At 46.2% G+C, this 14,409-nt stretch overlaps 1 protein-coding gene across 1 annotated transcript; it reads right to left on the bottom strand.

Annotated features, from left to right (window-relative positions):
• Positions 1-2,556: 2,556 nt before the first annotated feature.
• Positions 2,557-4,389, bottom strand: LOC129640725 (liprin-alpha-1-like). Its single transcript, XM_055565811.1, has 2 exons — positions 4,088-4,389; positions 2,557-3,442 (listed from the first exon to the last, which is right to left on the bottom strand). Exons 1-2 carry the CDS (start codon positions 4,211-4,213, stop codon positions 3,338-3,340), a joined length of 231 nt encoding a protein of 76 aa, XP_055421786.1. The 5' UTR covers positions 4,214-4,389; the 3' UTR covers positions 2,557-3,337.
• Between the last annotated feature and the right edge of the window lie 10,020 nt (positions 4,390-14,409).

Genomic DNA, 14,409 nt, shown 5'->3' with positions numbered 1-14,409 from the left:
GCCCCGGAGTGAATGTCTTTACTGGTATGAATAATTGAGTAGCAGCATTTCATGCTAGTGAATAAGCGTGACAGCATCCACAGGCAGTGTGTAAAGGAACAGACATAGATGTGTGCCTGCAACCTTTACAGAAAGCATCAGAGAGCCGGATCCACTGATGGCCCCAGTGTTACCAGCCACCATGCTAGAACTTTCTTCTAGGTCCACCCTCACCCTTTCGTTTCTTTCTTAGAAGTTTATTTCTGGGGCTTTGCTGGCAGTCCAGTGACTGAGAGTCTGCCTTGCAAGGTCAGGGACGCAGGTTCAATGGCTGGTTGGGGAGCTAAGATCCCACAGACCACGTGGCAACCACGACAAAGGAATCCCGCATGACACAGCTAAGCTAAGGCCTGACACAGTCAAATCAATAAGTTTAGTTCAGGATCTTTTACATAAAGTGATAGAAAAGACTGAATCAACTAAAAGCAAGTATTCTCATATTCCAACTCCAGCCTTCTCTCTTTTCATTTGCTTTGAAAAATGGCTGAGAACCTCCACCAGAGCAGCTCAGTGGGCAACACTCTGGTTCAGGTTCGGTGAAAACCTGTCCCAGCTGCACCAGTGCCCTAAAGACAAGGCCCAGAACCTTCCCTGAGGTTGGCGTTTGGGCAACGCTTGTCTGAGAGAGACCAATGGTCACTACAAGTTCTGTGGCACGTTTTCCCCCCACAAAACCCAAGATGAAACACACCTCACTAGAGACCACACAGTGTGGTCCCCTCACTTCACCCTGACCTGTGGGCTGGCCCTGAGGTGGGGATCGTTTTGTCTCAGGTTTGAATTTGGCATGTGAAACCTGCGCCAGTTTCCTGAGTGACCACTGAACTGCAAAAAGCTATAAGCAGTTTCACTTCTCCCGGGACCTGGCCTCCTTGTATCTAGAAGATCAGTCGGGGAAGGAGGAGATTGTCTGCGTACAAGTTGATGTTAAAAGTTGTCATCCAGCCTCGTGCTGGCACTTCACTCTGGGCGCGAGGTCCGCCACTCATCCCGAGGTGCTTTATGCTTTCAGACAGAAGAGTAGCCATCCCACAGTCCATGCAACGTCCGTTAAGAATGGACACTAAAGCTGTTTGTATCTTTTTCAGAATTCTCTCCTATGGGAAGCTGAAAATGCTAAAAAGCAATTAGAAGAAATGCAAAACAACAAGCTACATAAATCTCTAAATCGTTTAGAAATTTGCTAAGAGCTGAATTGAGCTGGGTTCGTTGTTCCAGTCACTAAAGATGCTTAGCAGATGTCGAGTTACATTTTCCTTATGGCTAATCCACTGCTGTAACACGTATAGCATTTCTGGCTTTGAACACTGAATGTGTTTGCATTGTAGATGGATTTAGAGTGTGTGGCTAAATTCTGTTTGTGTGTGGTTCAGAATTCTGAGTAGTCCTTTCTGGGTTCACCCGAAAGCTGAGACAAAGCGTGAGCCTTTCACGTGGACTGTGCTGTCCGTTAGAAAGATAATATGAGCCACATATGCAATCTAAACTTTCTTAAAAACCAACAGGCTATTTGACGTCCTTTTTTCACTACGAGTCTTGAAATCCTGTGTGATTTCCTCATCGAGGTTTGCACCAGCCTGTCTCACGTGCTCAGGGGCTGCACGAGGCGAGTGACTGCCGTGGCCGACAGCACAGAGCTGCCAGGTTGAGTCAAGTGACTCAGAAACTTGGCCCGTTTGACTTGTTTTACCCCGTGAAGAAGGGGGGTGTAGAGGAATGAATGTGAGGAATGCCCAGGAATGCAGGTGAGCTCCATGGATACAGTTTAAAGCAATGAGAGGAGTGAGGGCAATAGAGTGAGTCCTGCCCCCCTACCCGAACCCCCGCCCCAAGTCCAGCTTCTCTCTACAGACTTCATCATTGTTAATGGCTTGCCGTGTTTCCTCCAGAAGCTTTTCTACACCTGAGATGGAACTTCTTATTCATTATGGTTTATAGGGTTTACTATTGTTCTGAGTGCTTCTATTTGCTATGGGACACTTAGAGAATATTTTCTCACAATGAAAATATTTGGAGTTGATAACTACTCCTGTAACCTGTTCTGCACATTTTGGTGCAAGTCATTTTACATCCAGAAAGCAAGCAGTGCAGGCTGTGTCATTTGCTGTTTCATAGGACCAGCCTGGAAACCCTGAGAGCCGAACTGGACCAGACGAGGCTACGAGGGGCTCCCTTCCACCATGGGTAGGCCGCTCCCCCAAGCAGCTCCCCTCAGCGCTGTCAAGTGTGACAAGGGCCTGTCTGGTGTGTGGACAGTATGACTGGGTGTTGCTCATGGTCGCACCTCAAGGAGCCTGTAGCTTCGTGGCCAGCGAGAGAGAAGAGACAAACATTGTTCCTTAGGGTCAAACATGGTACCACGGAGTGGTAGTCACAGGATTGACAACACTCAAAAGCACAGGCAGAGGTTTGGAGCTGGGGGTGGGGGGGGCGACAAGTTGATATTTGAGCGTATTCATTTGAGGGGCCTGACAGACTGTGACAGTGCTATTTCTTAAGAGTCGCAGAAGGTTAATAACCTGTAGTCTTTTTTACGTGAATGGAGACTGAGACATGACTTGTCCTTGACTACGGTGGGAGGAATCACCTGGCTTGTGAATGAGGCAAGCAGATCAAAGTGTAACACAACTGGGCGCAGATTTCTCAAGCCTAGTTCTTCTAAAGCAGAGTTACACCATATGTATGAAACGCTCAAACCAGGACCAGAACTTGCTGCTGGTACAACTCCTGTGCGCCAGTTCAAAATCCATTTCAGGTCCCTCCCTGGTCATTAAGTAACCAATGTGGGCAAAGTCCTAACATTAAAAGTGAAAGGTCTTAAAAACGCTTTTCCCAGAATTCTGTATGTATTAAACTCTGCCACCTAATCTCCTGTTGCCAAAGAGTAGTGTGAATAGCTTATACAAACCTGTGCAAATATTTCTGTTTTGAGTTCTCACACAGAATTACTCACACCAAGCTACTAAACAAGGACACTTGCTGTACCACATGTTGGAGGGGTTCTCTCTGAGATGGTCTCACGGGGGAGGGGTGGGCAGGGTGGGCGCTGTCTGTCTGTGCACAGAGGAGAGGCGAGGCTCACAGGAAGAGGCCTGAACCCCCAGCACTCTTCTGTTTTCACAGTGACCGTTATAGGTAGTTTCTCATAAATCATGACACCCGCAGACACGACCGCCAGAAACATCATGATTCCACATGGTCACACAGCTCGGGCCTGAGGATCTGAGGGTGAGCAAATGCCACTTGACTTGTCTGGCCGCCGGTATCACTGTCACACATCCCTTCAAGGAGCGGAACCTCAGAAAACTAGAGAAGATGGCCAGGCAAGCTGCCTCAGCAGAGCCCACACAGCATGCTCCCATCTCTCCGAGAGAACGGGCTCCACAGACGTCACCAGACTCGCCTGAGTGAATCAGAAGGAAATTTCAGCATCATCAGGAACACATTTGACAGGGAGTTGCAGAGGGGTGGGGGTGGGGGTGGGGGAGGATGAACCGGGAGACTCAGGTTGACATATATACAGCACCGATACTACACATAAAGTCAACGAGTAAGGACCTAGTGCATAGCACAGGGAAATCTACTCAGTGCTCTGTGGTGAAGTAAATGGGCAGGAAATCTAAAAGAGAGGGAGATACGTAGATAGATAGATAGATAGATAGATAGATAGATGACTGATTCACTTTGCTGTACAGCAGAAATTGACACAGCAGTGTAAAGCAACTATACGCCAAGAAATGAATGAATGGATGAATGAATTTTTAGAAAAGGAACACACTGGGCACCCTAGAACTTGTAGAAATGAGGAGTCCACACCCAGGGTGCAGCACAGCGCTAGGGCTGCCCTAATGTTGGTTCACTGCCAACGGACTGCCTGGACCAGGCCTCTTCTACCCCAGAGATCTCAACGCAGAGGCGGGGAGGCAGCCAGTTGCGGTCTCGCCAGAGCTCTGCTCTTGCTCACGCAGCCATGCCAAGGCTGAGATCACCGGGGAACAAGGGACCCACAGTCCACCTCAGGACAACAGACACAGCTGCCGTCACTTACTTCGTGAACATCCTGCTGCAGTTTCCTGTTCACGTCCTCGGACTTGAGGAGGTCCTTCCTGGCCGTGTCCAGGTCCTCCTTCAGCTCTGTCACATGGGCAAAGAGGGCTGCCAGGCGCTCCTCCATCTGGCTCTGCTCCTGCTTGTCTATGACTTCCTGGAGGTTGATCACCTTAGCCAGGTCCTCCTCGTGGCTTAGAGGGTCTCTAAGGGGGAAAGGAAGCCTTAGACAGCCTTGTTTTGAGAGGGAGGGACCACAGCACTTCCGGGCAATCGGTGAGGTCAAAACTGCCTTCTGCGCTCTGGGAGCTCACAAGACCCTCACAGCCACTCAGACCTACATGGTATGTTGGTGAGAGGTCCCGACAGCCCCACACAGACTGGATGGTAAGACAAGAACCAGACAGAGGGTGAGACCAAGGACTTGCCTTTCCATTGGCGCTTGGCATGTTTTCTTGCTCATGATTTACATCTAGCACCCTGTGCGTTAGTAGCTTTTCCTGGTTATTCTCCTCTTTAAGAATCATCTGCTAAAACCAAAAAGTTGAATTAGAGTCAAGAAATAAGTAAAGACAGCAAAACACCTGGAAATATTCAAGTCTAAACTGAAAATGCAACATATAAAGAAAATACATGGTGATGCTATCCATCCCGAATACCACCAGGTGATTAGAGTCAGAATTTGTCTTCTGCTGGACAAAGGGGGTACTTAAGAGATCCTGCAGCTCTGAGCCACAAGTCTAGTTTACTAGTCATTAAAATAACCCAGGTGGGCAGGTTCTCAATCAGAACGATAAATAACATCTGATGCCCACCACTACAGCTTTCATTCTTTTTTAAAATCAAAGGATTCAAATGACAAACCCTTCACGGAAATTACACAATGACTGATCAAACTTACCTCTTTATGTGTGGCACCTAATTCTTCTTCTAACAAACTACACCTTTCGAGTGCTACTTGTAATCACGCTCTCAACTCAAATAAAAGGGGCCAAGTCACCTTGTGTTGATGTGTGTATATACGTTAGTACACTTCTTAGTGTATACTCACCCTAATACATAGATACTGTCACAGAATACCTTTAATGTCTCTCATTGATCTTAACGTCAAGAGAATCTGCTTGTTAACAGCTTTAAATTCTAAATTTGAGAGAACAAAATGTTATCCTAAATTAATTCTATTACCCAGTTTTTAACTGCAAGTTGATATACAGAATATAATAAATCTTGAGACATTCATGCCAACGAATACTTTTTAACTGGGGGTTTCCCAGGTGGCTCAGTGGTAAAGAATCCGCTTGCCAATACAAGAGGGCAGGTTCGATCTCTGGGTCGGGAAGATTGCCTGGAGTGGAAGATGGACACCCACTCCAGTATTCACGCCTGGGAAGCCCCATGAAGAGAGGAGCGTGGTGGGCTACAGTCCACAGCGTCACAAAGATTTGGACATGACTGAGCATGTACACAGGCAATGCTTTTTAACTATATAAAACTCTGACTTCTTACAGAAAAAAATATATATACAAGAATTCAAGAAGCTCAAAAGTCAAGTAGTTACATAAATACATGCATCATCCACCTAACAAGACAGCAAGTGTACAAATCCAGGATGGTTGGGTGGCTGGTACCTTCTCGTCCAGGGTCTTGTGGTGCTCAAACAGCAATTTTGGTGCCCTGAGCACCTCCACGTCGCTGGTAATGCTGGCTAGCTTGCTGCTATTTGCGCCTGCTGCATGCCCACCGTCATCTGGAGGGACGGCACATACCAGGAAACCAGGCACTCCAGGAGCTCCAGCAGCAGCTGCGCCTGCTGCTTGCCCACCGTCATCTGGAGGGACGGCACATACCAGGAAACCAGGCACTCCAGGTGCTCCAGCAGCAGCTGCAGGGCAGGGCCAAAGGAGCACCATCAACCTCATGCTTGATTCAGGGCCAATAACTCCTCTCAGACTCACCCTATAGCGGAAAGCATGCTAAGGCACATCGGAATCCCGCCAGTTCAAGCTAAAGTTAGAGTGGACTTTCCCAGGGGCCCAGTAGTTAAGACTCCACACTTCTGCAGGGGTCATTGGTTTTAATCCCTGATCAGGGAACTAAGATCCCACACAAAGTGTAGCATGGACAAAAATGTAAGTTAAGAGAACTCCCCCCTCAAATGTTCTAAAATTACATTAGCTCTCATCATAAATTTGAAGCAAGGTATGAGAATCCCGAACTGATCCACCCTGGTCTGCTCAGTGGGAAGGTATGAAAAATGACTTGAAAATCAGACAGAGTTTAAAGACACCAAAACGGAGGCCAGTGGTGACCCCCCGTGGGGCAAATGTCAACACTTGAGAATCCCCTTACTGACCCTGGTATTGCTTCTTTCCACTCTAAGCTCAGTGATTTCTTCTTAATCTTTCAAGAAGCTGCTCCCTGCATATTTTTAGTTCTTCAGTAGCAGTTGGAAACTCCTAGAAAACAGTTAAATGAGAAACTAAATGCAAACATAAATTAAAAATGAGAGCGAGACTGTGAAGACTGACCCTGTCAAGTCTCTCCAGGCTCCACACAAAGGATCTCCTTGCCCCTCCACAGAAGAGGCGGTCCACTGACCCCACGACCACACAGACCACCACAACTCAGACCAGCCTTCGGCCTCCACCTCGACCTGGCAGGCACGTGGCAAGGGAGCACCTGGAATCCAAGCCTGCCTTCTCAAGACCCAGGGAGGGCTGAGAAGCTTTCCAAAACATAAATCTAACAACAAAGTGGATAAAGAGGTTCTTAAATGACACACAGACCAATGACCTAGAGCCACTGGGGAGAGTGAAGAATAAAGGGAAGGTCTACAGGGCCACCAAGCTTTGGAGTGTTCCTCTGGGAGAAAGGCGGATGGCACCTCAGGGCCATCTGTTAGCCTGACTCCACTGAAGCCACCCAGTCATTCAATCAAGTGGTTAAAATGTTAAATTTATGTTATATGTATTTTACCACAATTTGCGTGCACATGGGGCCCTCCACATGGTGAACTTTCTCAAACTGAACCACATGGAATCTTTCGTTCTATTTTTCTTTGCAGAAATAAAAAAATCCTGGGCTACGTATCCCCTACTACATACTGAGTGTCCAGCACCCAGAACAGTGCCCAGCACTTGTAAGAGGCATGTAGTAGACATGTGTAGCTATGAGGGTGTATGTCATACATGTAAGCAGTAGGTACCCATCATTAAAATACTGGACACACTGGTCTGTGCTTTGTAAGATGGGAGACATTAACAGGCTTAGCCTTTCTGCTTCAAGGACTGACTCTCGAGCTCGATCCTCATGCCCAGAGACTCCTCCAGCCAGTGTATCCTTTCTTTGGAAGAAGGGAGACGTTAAGGGGCTTAGCCTTTCTGCTTCAAGGACTGACTTTATAGCTTAGTCCACGTGCCCCAGTGACTCCTCCAGCCAGTGTTTCCCTTCTTGTGGGGCCCCCCGCCCATCCTCCACGTGGCACCTGCACAACCTCTTACAAGGTAATCCTGCTGGGGTCGATCCTGCCCACTAAGGCCAAAGCGCCCTGGCCGGCAGGGCCCACAACCATGCTAACAAAATGAAACACAACCCCAACGCTTCGCTGAGTGAGGCCCAATCTGACGGGCCCAGCCCCCGGCTGCTCTCACCTCAGGCCACTCTGCTTCCAGGACTTGGGCCGAGGCCAAGTTCTTCCTGGTCTTGGTCTTTGCCTTGGGGTTGCAACACTGAAAAAGTGCCCACAGGCGGGACCTTCTGTTACACAGCCTCGCGGATGGGGGCAGCCCCCCACTTCAGGACCTGCCGAGAAGGGGGGCGCCCTATGGGGCAGCCCAGGCTTCCAGACCGAGACGCTGGAAAGCTCCTCCCTGGGGTGGTGGTGGAAGGTGGGTGAAGGCTGCTGAGACTGAGCTTACAAGGACACCGCCCCCTCCCCAGCCTCAAGTCCCTCAGGCCCTAAGTGAACAGACAGCTCTGTTCCCACTGGACGTGTGTGTCAGAGGAAACTCTGGAGAAGGCAGCATCACTCAGAACCTCTAGGGTTTTCCAAACATAATGTCCAACATGCAACCAAAGAAGCAAAAAAGGGTGTAACAACAAACAGGACCAAGAGAAAAAGAGCTGAACCAGATCCAGAGGTATCAGATGTATATCAGCATATCAGAAGTGTGCTAGAGGTATCAGATGCAAATGTCACCTGTTCAAAAATATACTTGACAAAAGGAAAAATTTCTGAGAATCAAAACCAACTCTAGAACTTTACAATAACAGTGACTGAATTTAAGAACTCAGTCTCTGGGCTTAACATCAAATTGGACGTAGCTGAAGAGAGGATCAGTGAACTGAAGGATTGGTCAGGTAAAAATATATATAAGAGAGAGAGAAAAAAAGGATAGAATATATTGAAGGAGCCCCTTGTTAAACTACGTTGTTAAAAAGTATAAATGGGGACTCTCATGGTGGAGAAAAGACAGAAAGGGGAATAAGAAATGCCTCCAGGGGTTGAAACTAAAGAGCCTCTTAATGAAAGTGAAAGAGGAGAGTGAAAAAGCTGGCATAAAACTCAACATTCAAAAAATGAAAATCATGGCATCCGGCCCCATCACTTCATGGCAAATAAATGGAGAAACAATGGAAACAGTGACAGACTTTATTTTCTTGGGCTCCAAAATTACTGCAGATGGTGAAATTAAGAGATGCTTGCTTCTTGGAAGGAAACCTATGACAAACCTAGACAGCATATTAAAAAGCAGAGACATTACTTTGCCGACAAAGGTTCACTGAGTCAAAGCTATGGTTTTTCCAGTAGTCAGGTATGGACGTAAGAGTTGCCCCATGAAGAAGGCTGAATGCCGAAGAATCAATGCTTCTGAACTGGGGAGTTGGAGAAGACTCTTGAGAGCCCCTTGGACTGCCAGGAGAGCCAACAAGTCACTCCTAAAGCAAATCAGACCTGAATATTCACTGCAAAGACCGATGCCGAAGCTCCAATACTTTGGCCACCTGATGCGAAGAACTGACTCATTGGAAAAGAACCTGATGCTGGGGAAGGCTGAGGGCAGGAGGAGAAGGGGACAACAGAGGATGAGATGGTTGGATGGCATCACCGACTTGATGGTCATGAGCCTGAGCAAACTCCGGAGTTGGTGATGGACAGAGAAGCCTGGTGTGCTGCAGTCCATGGGGTCGCAACGGGGCAGATACTGAGCGACTGAACTGGCTGACAGGGACAGTGGCAAGATTTGGTTCAAGACTCAGACCACTGACTCAAAAATGAAAATCACCCATTGGTTTCAGCAGCTCTGTGGGTGCCTAAGGCTAGAAGAACATGTTCAAGTGCTCAGAGGAAAAATGGTGTGGCTTTTAATGGCAGAGCAACACTGAGAGCTGACTTTCCAAGAGCAAGGAAGTCAGAAAATAATGGACTGGCATCTGTAAAATGCTGAAAAACAAATAACCACCAACCTGGAATTCTATACCCAAGAAAAACACTCTTTGAAAATGAAAGCAAAATAAAGACTTTTAGGGCAAATGGAAATGAGACAACTCATCACCCACACACATGCACTAAAAAAATATTAAGGCAGTGCTTTGGGGAAAAAAAAAAAGTAGTCTCTGATGGAAATATAAAAAACAAGTAGAGACCAACAATGAGGTAACTGTGAGGGTAAATACTAACTTTACAAAACAATGATGTTAACGCCAAATATATATCTAACAGTTCAAAGTGTAACAGTGACAAGGAGGAAACAGTCGTGTCAGGGAGGCAGTAAAAGTACTAAGTTAGACTTCAATGTAAAACACACGCTGTGTCTCTGAATGTGCACCCAACAATCTGACAGAGGAGCACAGAACTAGAGAAACATTTCAAACTTCTAAAAGAAGGCAAGAGCAAAGAACACAGACTAGGTGGGACAAACAGAAAACACACAGCAACATGGTGTCTACACACTGAATATCAACATTATAAACAGAGCAAATACTCTCATTAAAAGATAAAGTGTCAAACTGATTCCAATGAAAACTACACACTATTCACAGAGCTACATGTTAAGATGGAATATCTTTTAGACAGGTGAACCTAAAAGATACCCAGGCCAACAAGGACAGAAAACCGATGTGGCAATATCACTGTCAAATAGTCTCTAAAAAAGAAGCATTTCTAACGATAAAAAGAAGCATCTCATACTGATACAAGTTCAGTCTAGCAAGAAGATGAGGATTCTAAATTTTAATGTACCTAATAACATAACTTCAAAATATCAATACATAAAAACCAACAGAAATAGAAAAGGAGTAACAGCCGAGTTCATAATCCCAGTGGGAGACGTTAAAGACACATCTCTCGTGGAACTGGGCCCCCTGGTATGTAGTCACCTGCAGCCATGAAGTACCTGAAATGTGGCTGCTCTACAATCAGATACGCTGCAGGCATGAAACACACACTGGATTTTAAAGACTTAGCGTGAAAAAAAGAACCTGAACTATTTCATTAGGTTTTATCATGTTGATGACACACGGAAATGATAATATTTGGGGTGTGTTAAAATAAAATATATTACAGGTAATTTCACCTACTTCTGCTTTTATTCAACGTGGCTACCGGAATCTGAATTACATGAGTGACAAGCCTGATCTGACTGATACACATGGAACATTGCATTCCCACTGATACATATTCAAGAGCCCAAGGAACATATAACAGAAAGAATATGTATTGAGCCATTAGGAAAGCTTGAATTATTTCAAAGGACTGAAATAATGCAGAGTATATTTAGGGATTGCAATGGGCTGACGGTTTATGGGCCCTCAAACTTCACCCAGCACGTGGTGATGATCCGAGGAGGCAGGCACTCTGGGAAGGGTCAGGCCAGGAGGGAATGGGCTCCTGTGCTGCGAGGACAGGGAGAAGCAGGAGGCAGTCTAGGAACCAGGAAACAGGCCTCACCAGATGTGGCACCTGCTGGTGATCTTGGGACTCCCCAGCCTCAGGACTACAAGAAACAACTTTCTGTTGTTTATCAGCTAGTCTACGGGATTTATAACAGTAACCCCAAAAGCCTATGACGGGGCTCTTCATGGAATTAAGCTAGAAATCAAAAAAGGATCACTGGAAAAAGCTCCCCAAACATTGCGAAGTTAAATGACATACTGCTTGAAGAATTTCATGGATAATGGTTTTGAAAAACACAATGAAAATTAGAAAATACTTTTCCATAAAAGATAATGAAAATCTGGCTTATTCAAACCTGTGGGACACAGCGACTGTGTCTAGAGGGTAACTTAAAGCCTTAAACACATACACTGGAAAAGAAGGAAGGCTAAAAATCAGTTAAGCCTCTCTCCCAAGAAACCAGGGAAAAAACATAGCAAACGAAACACAACATAGATGGGGAAAAAAGGGAGCAGAAAACAAGGAAACAGAAAGCAAATATGAAGTTTTTTAAAAACAAAGCCAAAAGTTTGCTCTTTGAAAGAACTGATAAACCCCTAAAGAGACTTATTAAGAGAAAGAGACAAAGCTCAAATCACCAGCATCAGGGGTTTTTAAAAGGGGAGACAACACATCTTGCAGATAAGAAAAATATTATGAACCACAGTTCACTTACTAACTGGAGAGTCTGCTCGCCTCAATAACTTCCTAGCAGGAGGGAAATGCTTTACTGAAATAGACCCAAGAAGACATACAAAATCAGAAAATTTTATTTGCATGAAAAAAATTACATCTGAAATTAAAAGCCTCCCCACAATAAAACCAACTGGTTTTGCCAATCAATTCTTCCAAAATTCTAGGGAAGAAAACAGTCATCTCACAGGAATTCTTGCAGTAAACAAGGAACACTCTCCAACCTTGTTTTATAAGACTAGCATAACCTTGATACTAAATCCAACCAGGAAGGAGTACAAGAAAGTAAAATTACAGACTCTGAGTATAGATGAAATAATCCTAAATAAAACACTAAGAAATAAAGTCCAACTGAAGGAGAATACATTGAGATCAGGTTGGGGTCGTTTTAGAATCACAAAATTTTTTAAAAGTTAAATCACATAAAAGAAAAATAATCACATACAAGAAAAATTACCTGTTTCAAAATCTGCAGAAAATAAACAAGAAAATTTAATGTAATAATTTTAGTGCACGACTAAGAAAAAACTCTTAGTAAACTAACAGAGAAGAATTTACATATTTTGATTAAACTGTCTACAGAAAAGCTAATATCATGTGTGATGGTGAAATACTGAAAGCTTTTCCTCTGATAATGTGAAAGAGACAAGGATACTTATTCTCACTACTTCTGTTCACCAATGTACTCAGGACTGGAGATCCTAGTCCATACAATAAGGCAAGAAAAAGGAAAGGGTTATCACAGTTGCAAAGGGGAAAAAAGAACTTATTTGCAGACATAATTGTGTATACATAAATAAATACAATTAGAATGATTTGAAATATATGGATTTACCAAGTGAATATAGAAAAGTAAATTCTGTATCTATTAGGAATTTATAATGGCACTGAAAATATCAAGATATCTAATTAAACATTTGTAAGACATACAGCAAACTATAAACTTCTAAGATAAATTAAAGAAGATCTTAAAAAATGGAGAGCTATCTATATTGTGTTCACGGATTATAAGAACAACATAAAGACACACACACACAGAGTTAACCGTGTGAGGTGATGCGTATGTAAGGCAATCATTCCATGACATCTGTGGGCATCAAGTCATCACAATGTAGACTTTAAATACACATAAACTGTATCTGTCAATGACTCCTTAGTGAAGCTGGGGGTCTAAAATCAGGGCCTGGCACCTGGTAGTTGGCAGGTGTGGGAACCCAGGTTCACGTGCAGGCTGTACACACTCTTAATCACAGGTGAGACCTGAAGCAACCCAGCAACTCTCTATTTTTCTTTTTCTGTTTTGCTCTGTTCCCCTTGCCATTTGTGTTTAACCGATTCCCAGTATCGAGTGAGCAGTGTCAATGCAGCCATAACGTTTCCCCATCTAAGGCGGGAGCATGTAACACCAACAGACTTCCCATCGCCCCGAGATAACTGGGGTGCCCCATCACAACAGAAAGCAAAGAAACACAACAGTCCCCGAGAGAGAGCTGCCCCACGGCAGGGGGAACTAGGTCCACCAGACGTCCCAAGGGGACCCCCAGGGGCTTGGAGCCCAGGCTGGGCCCCTCAGCTTGAGGCCACACTTGCCTTTCCACCATTCTGGGGGTCCTGGCAGAAGAAAGCCAGGCCAAGGAAGGGGGAGGGTGTGGCCGGCCCGTGGGACTCAGGGCAGGACTGACTTGGGTCTGTGCTGGGCTCCACGTCCAGTCGCCACCCTTGGAGTGTACAAAGCTCTTGGGATCATTGCAGGTTTTTGGCAAAAAGCAATGGAGCTGAAGTCACTTAGGATGGTTTTTTTAAAAAAAATCCTCACTGAGGATTCCCTCAGTGCCAGCCTCAGCTCCTAGTGAGATGCAGACTCCTGGTCATCCATGGCTCTGCCCACAGCCTGCCATGGCAAGGGGAGGCTACCGGACACTGGGTGCCACATGGGGTTCTTCCCTCACTTTGAGTGAAGGGCTGAACGCCCCCCCCAGGATGAACCCAGCTCAACCCTCCACCTCTGATGCTGAGGCGCTCATGCCTCCCACGACCGGAGGATCCAGCCTCTCCCGGGGCCTCCGTGTCACCGCACAAGCCTCGTCCATGCGGCCCCAGCAGACAGGGTGAGTCCTGTGCGGAGCCTCCCAGCTCGCTGGCCTCGCTGCCCACATCAGGCCCTTTTATGTCCACTGAATGAGTGGATGAGGGCCCCTCACAATGACGGTGATGGTGACGAGGAGGAGGAAGTGAAGCGGGCTGAGATCCAAGTGTCAGTCCCTGATTCAGCCATCTGTGTGTATGAACTCATTTAACCTCATGACAAGATTGTGTGTTGGGGTTGGGGGGTAGGGGGTGGGTCCTGCCACTGTTCTCACCTTGGAGCCAGCAAGTTCACTCTCAGTGTCCAGGGGTGGCTGCAGCCACTGGCCACAGACTGGACAGCTTTAACACAAATTCATTCCCCCCCCCCCCAGTTCTGGAGTCAGAAACCTGTGATCAAGGTGTGGGCAGGGCTGAGCTCCCTCCAGAGGCTCCAGCGGAGGGTCCCTCTGGCCTGGTCCAGTCCTTGGGGGACGCCAGGCCTCCCTGGGCTTCTGGCCACATCACCCCGACCTCTGCGTCCATCTGCACAAACCTTCTCCCCTGGGTGGCTCAGTGCCTCAGATCACCCCCTCTTTTCTTCCAAGGACACCTGTCGTTGGATTTAGGGT

Source organism: Bubalus kerabau, unplaced genomic scaffold (assembly GCF_029407905.1).
Source record: "Bubalus kerabau isolate K-KA32 ecotype Philippines breed swamp buffalo unplaced genomic scaffold, PCC_UOA_SB_1v2 scaffold_38, whole genome shotgun sequence".
Classification (NCBI taxonomy): Eukaryota; Metazoa; Chordata; class Mammalia; order Artiodactyla; family Bovidae; genus Bubalus; species Bubalus kerabau.
Note: the sequence above shows the minus strand (reverse complement) of the source record. Positions and strands in the feature narration are given on the sequence as shown.

Coding starts and splice junctions, on each gene's coding strand:
- LOC129640725 (XM_055565811.1), bottom strand. CDS start 4,213: ATGGAGGAGCGCCTGGCAGCCCTCTTTGCCCATGTGACAGAGCTGAAG. Junction 3,443..4,087: donor TGCAGCAGGATGTTCACGAA/GTAAGTGACGGC, acceptor TGATTCACTCAG/GCGAGTCTGGTGACGTCTGT.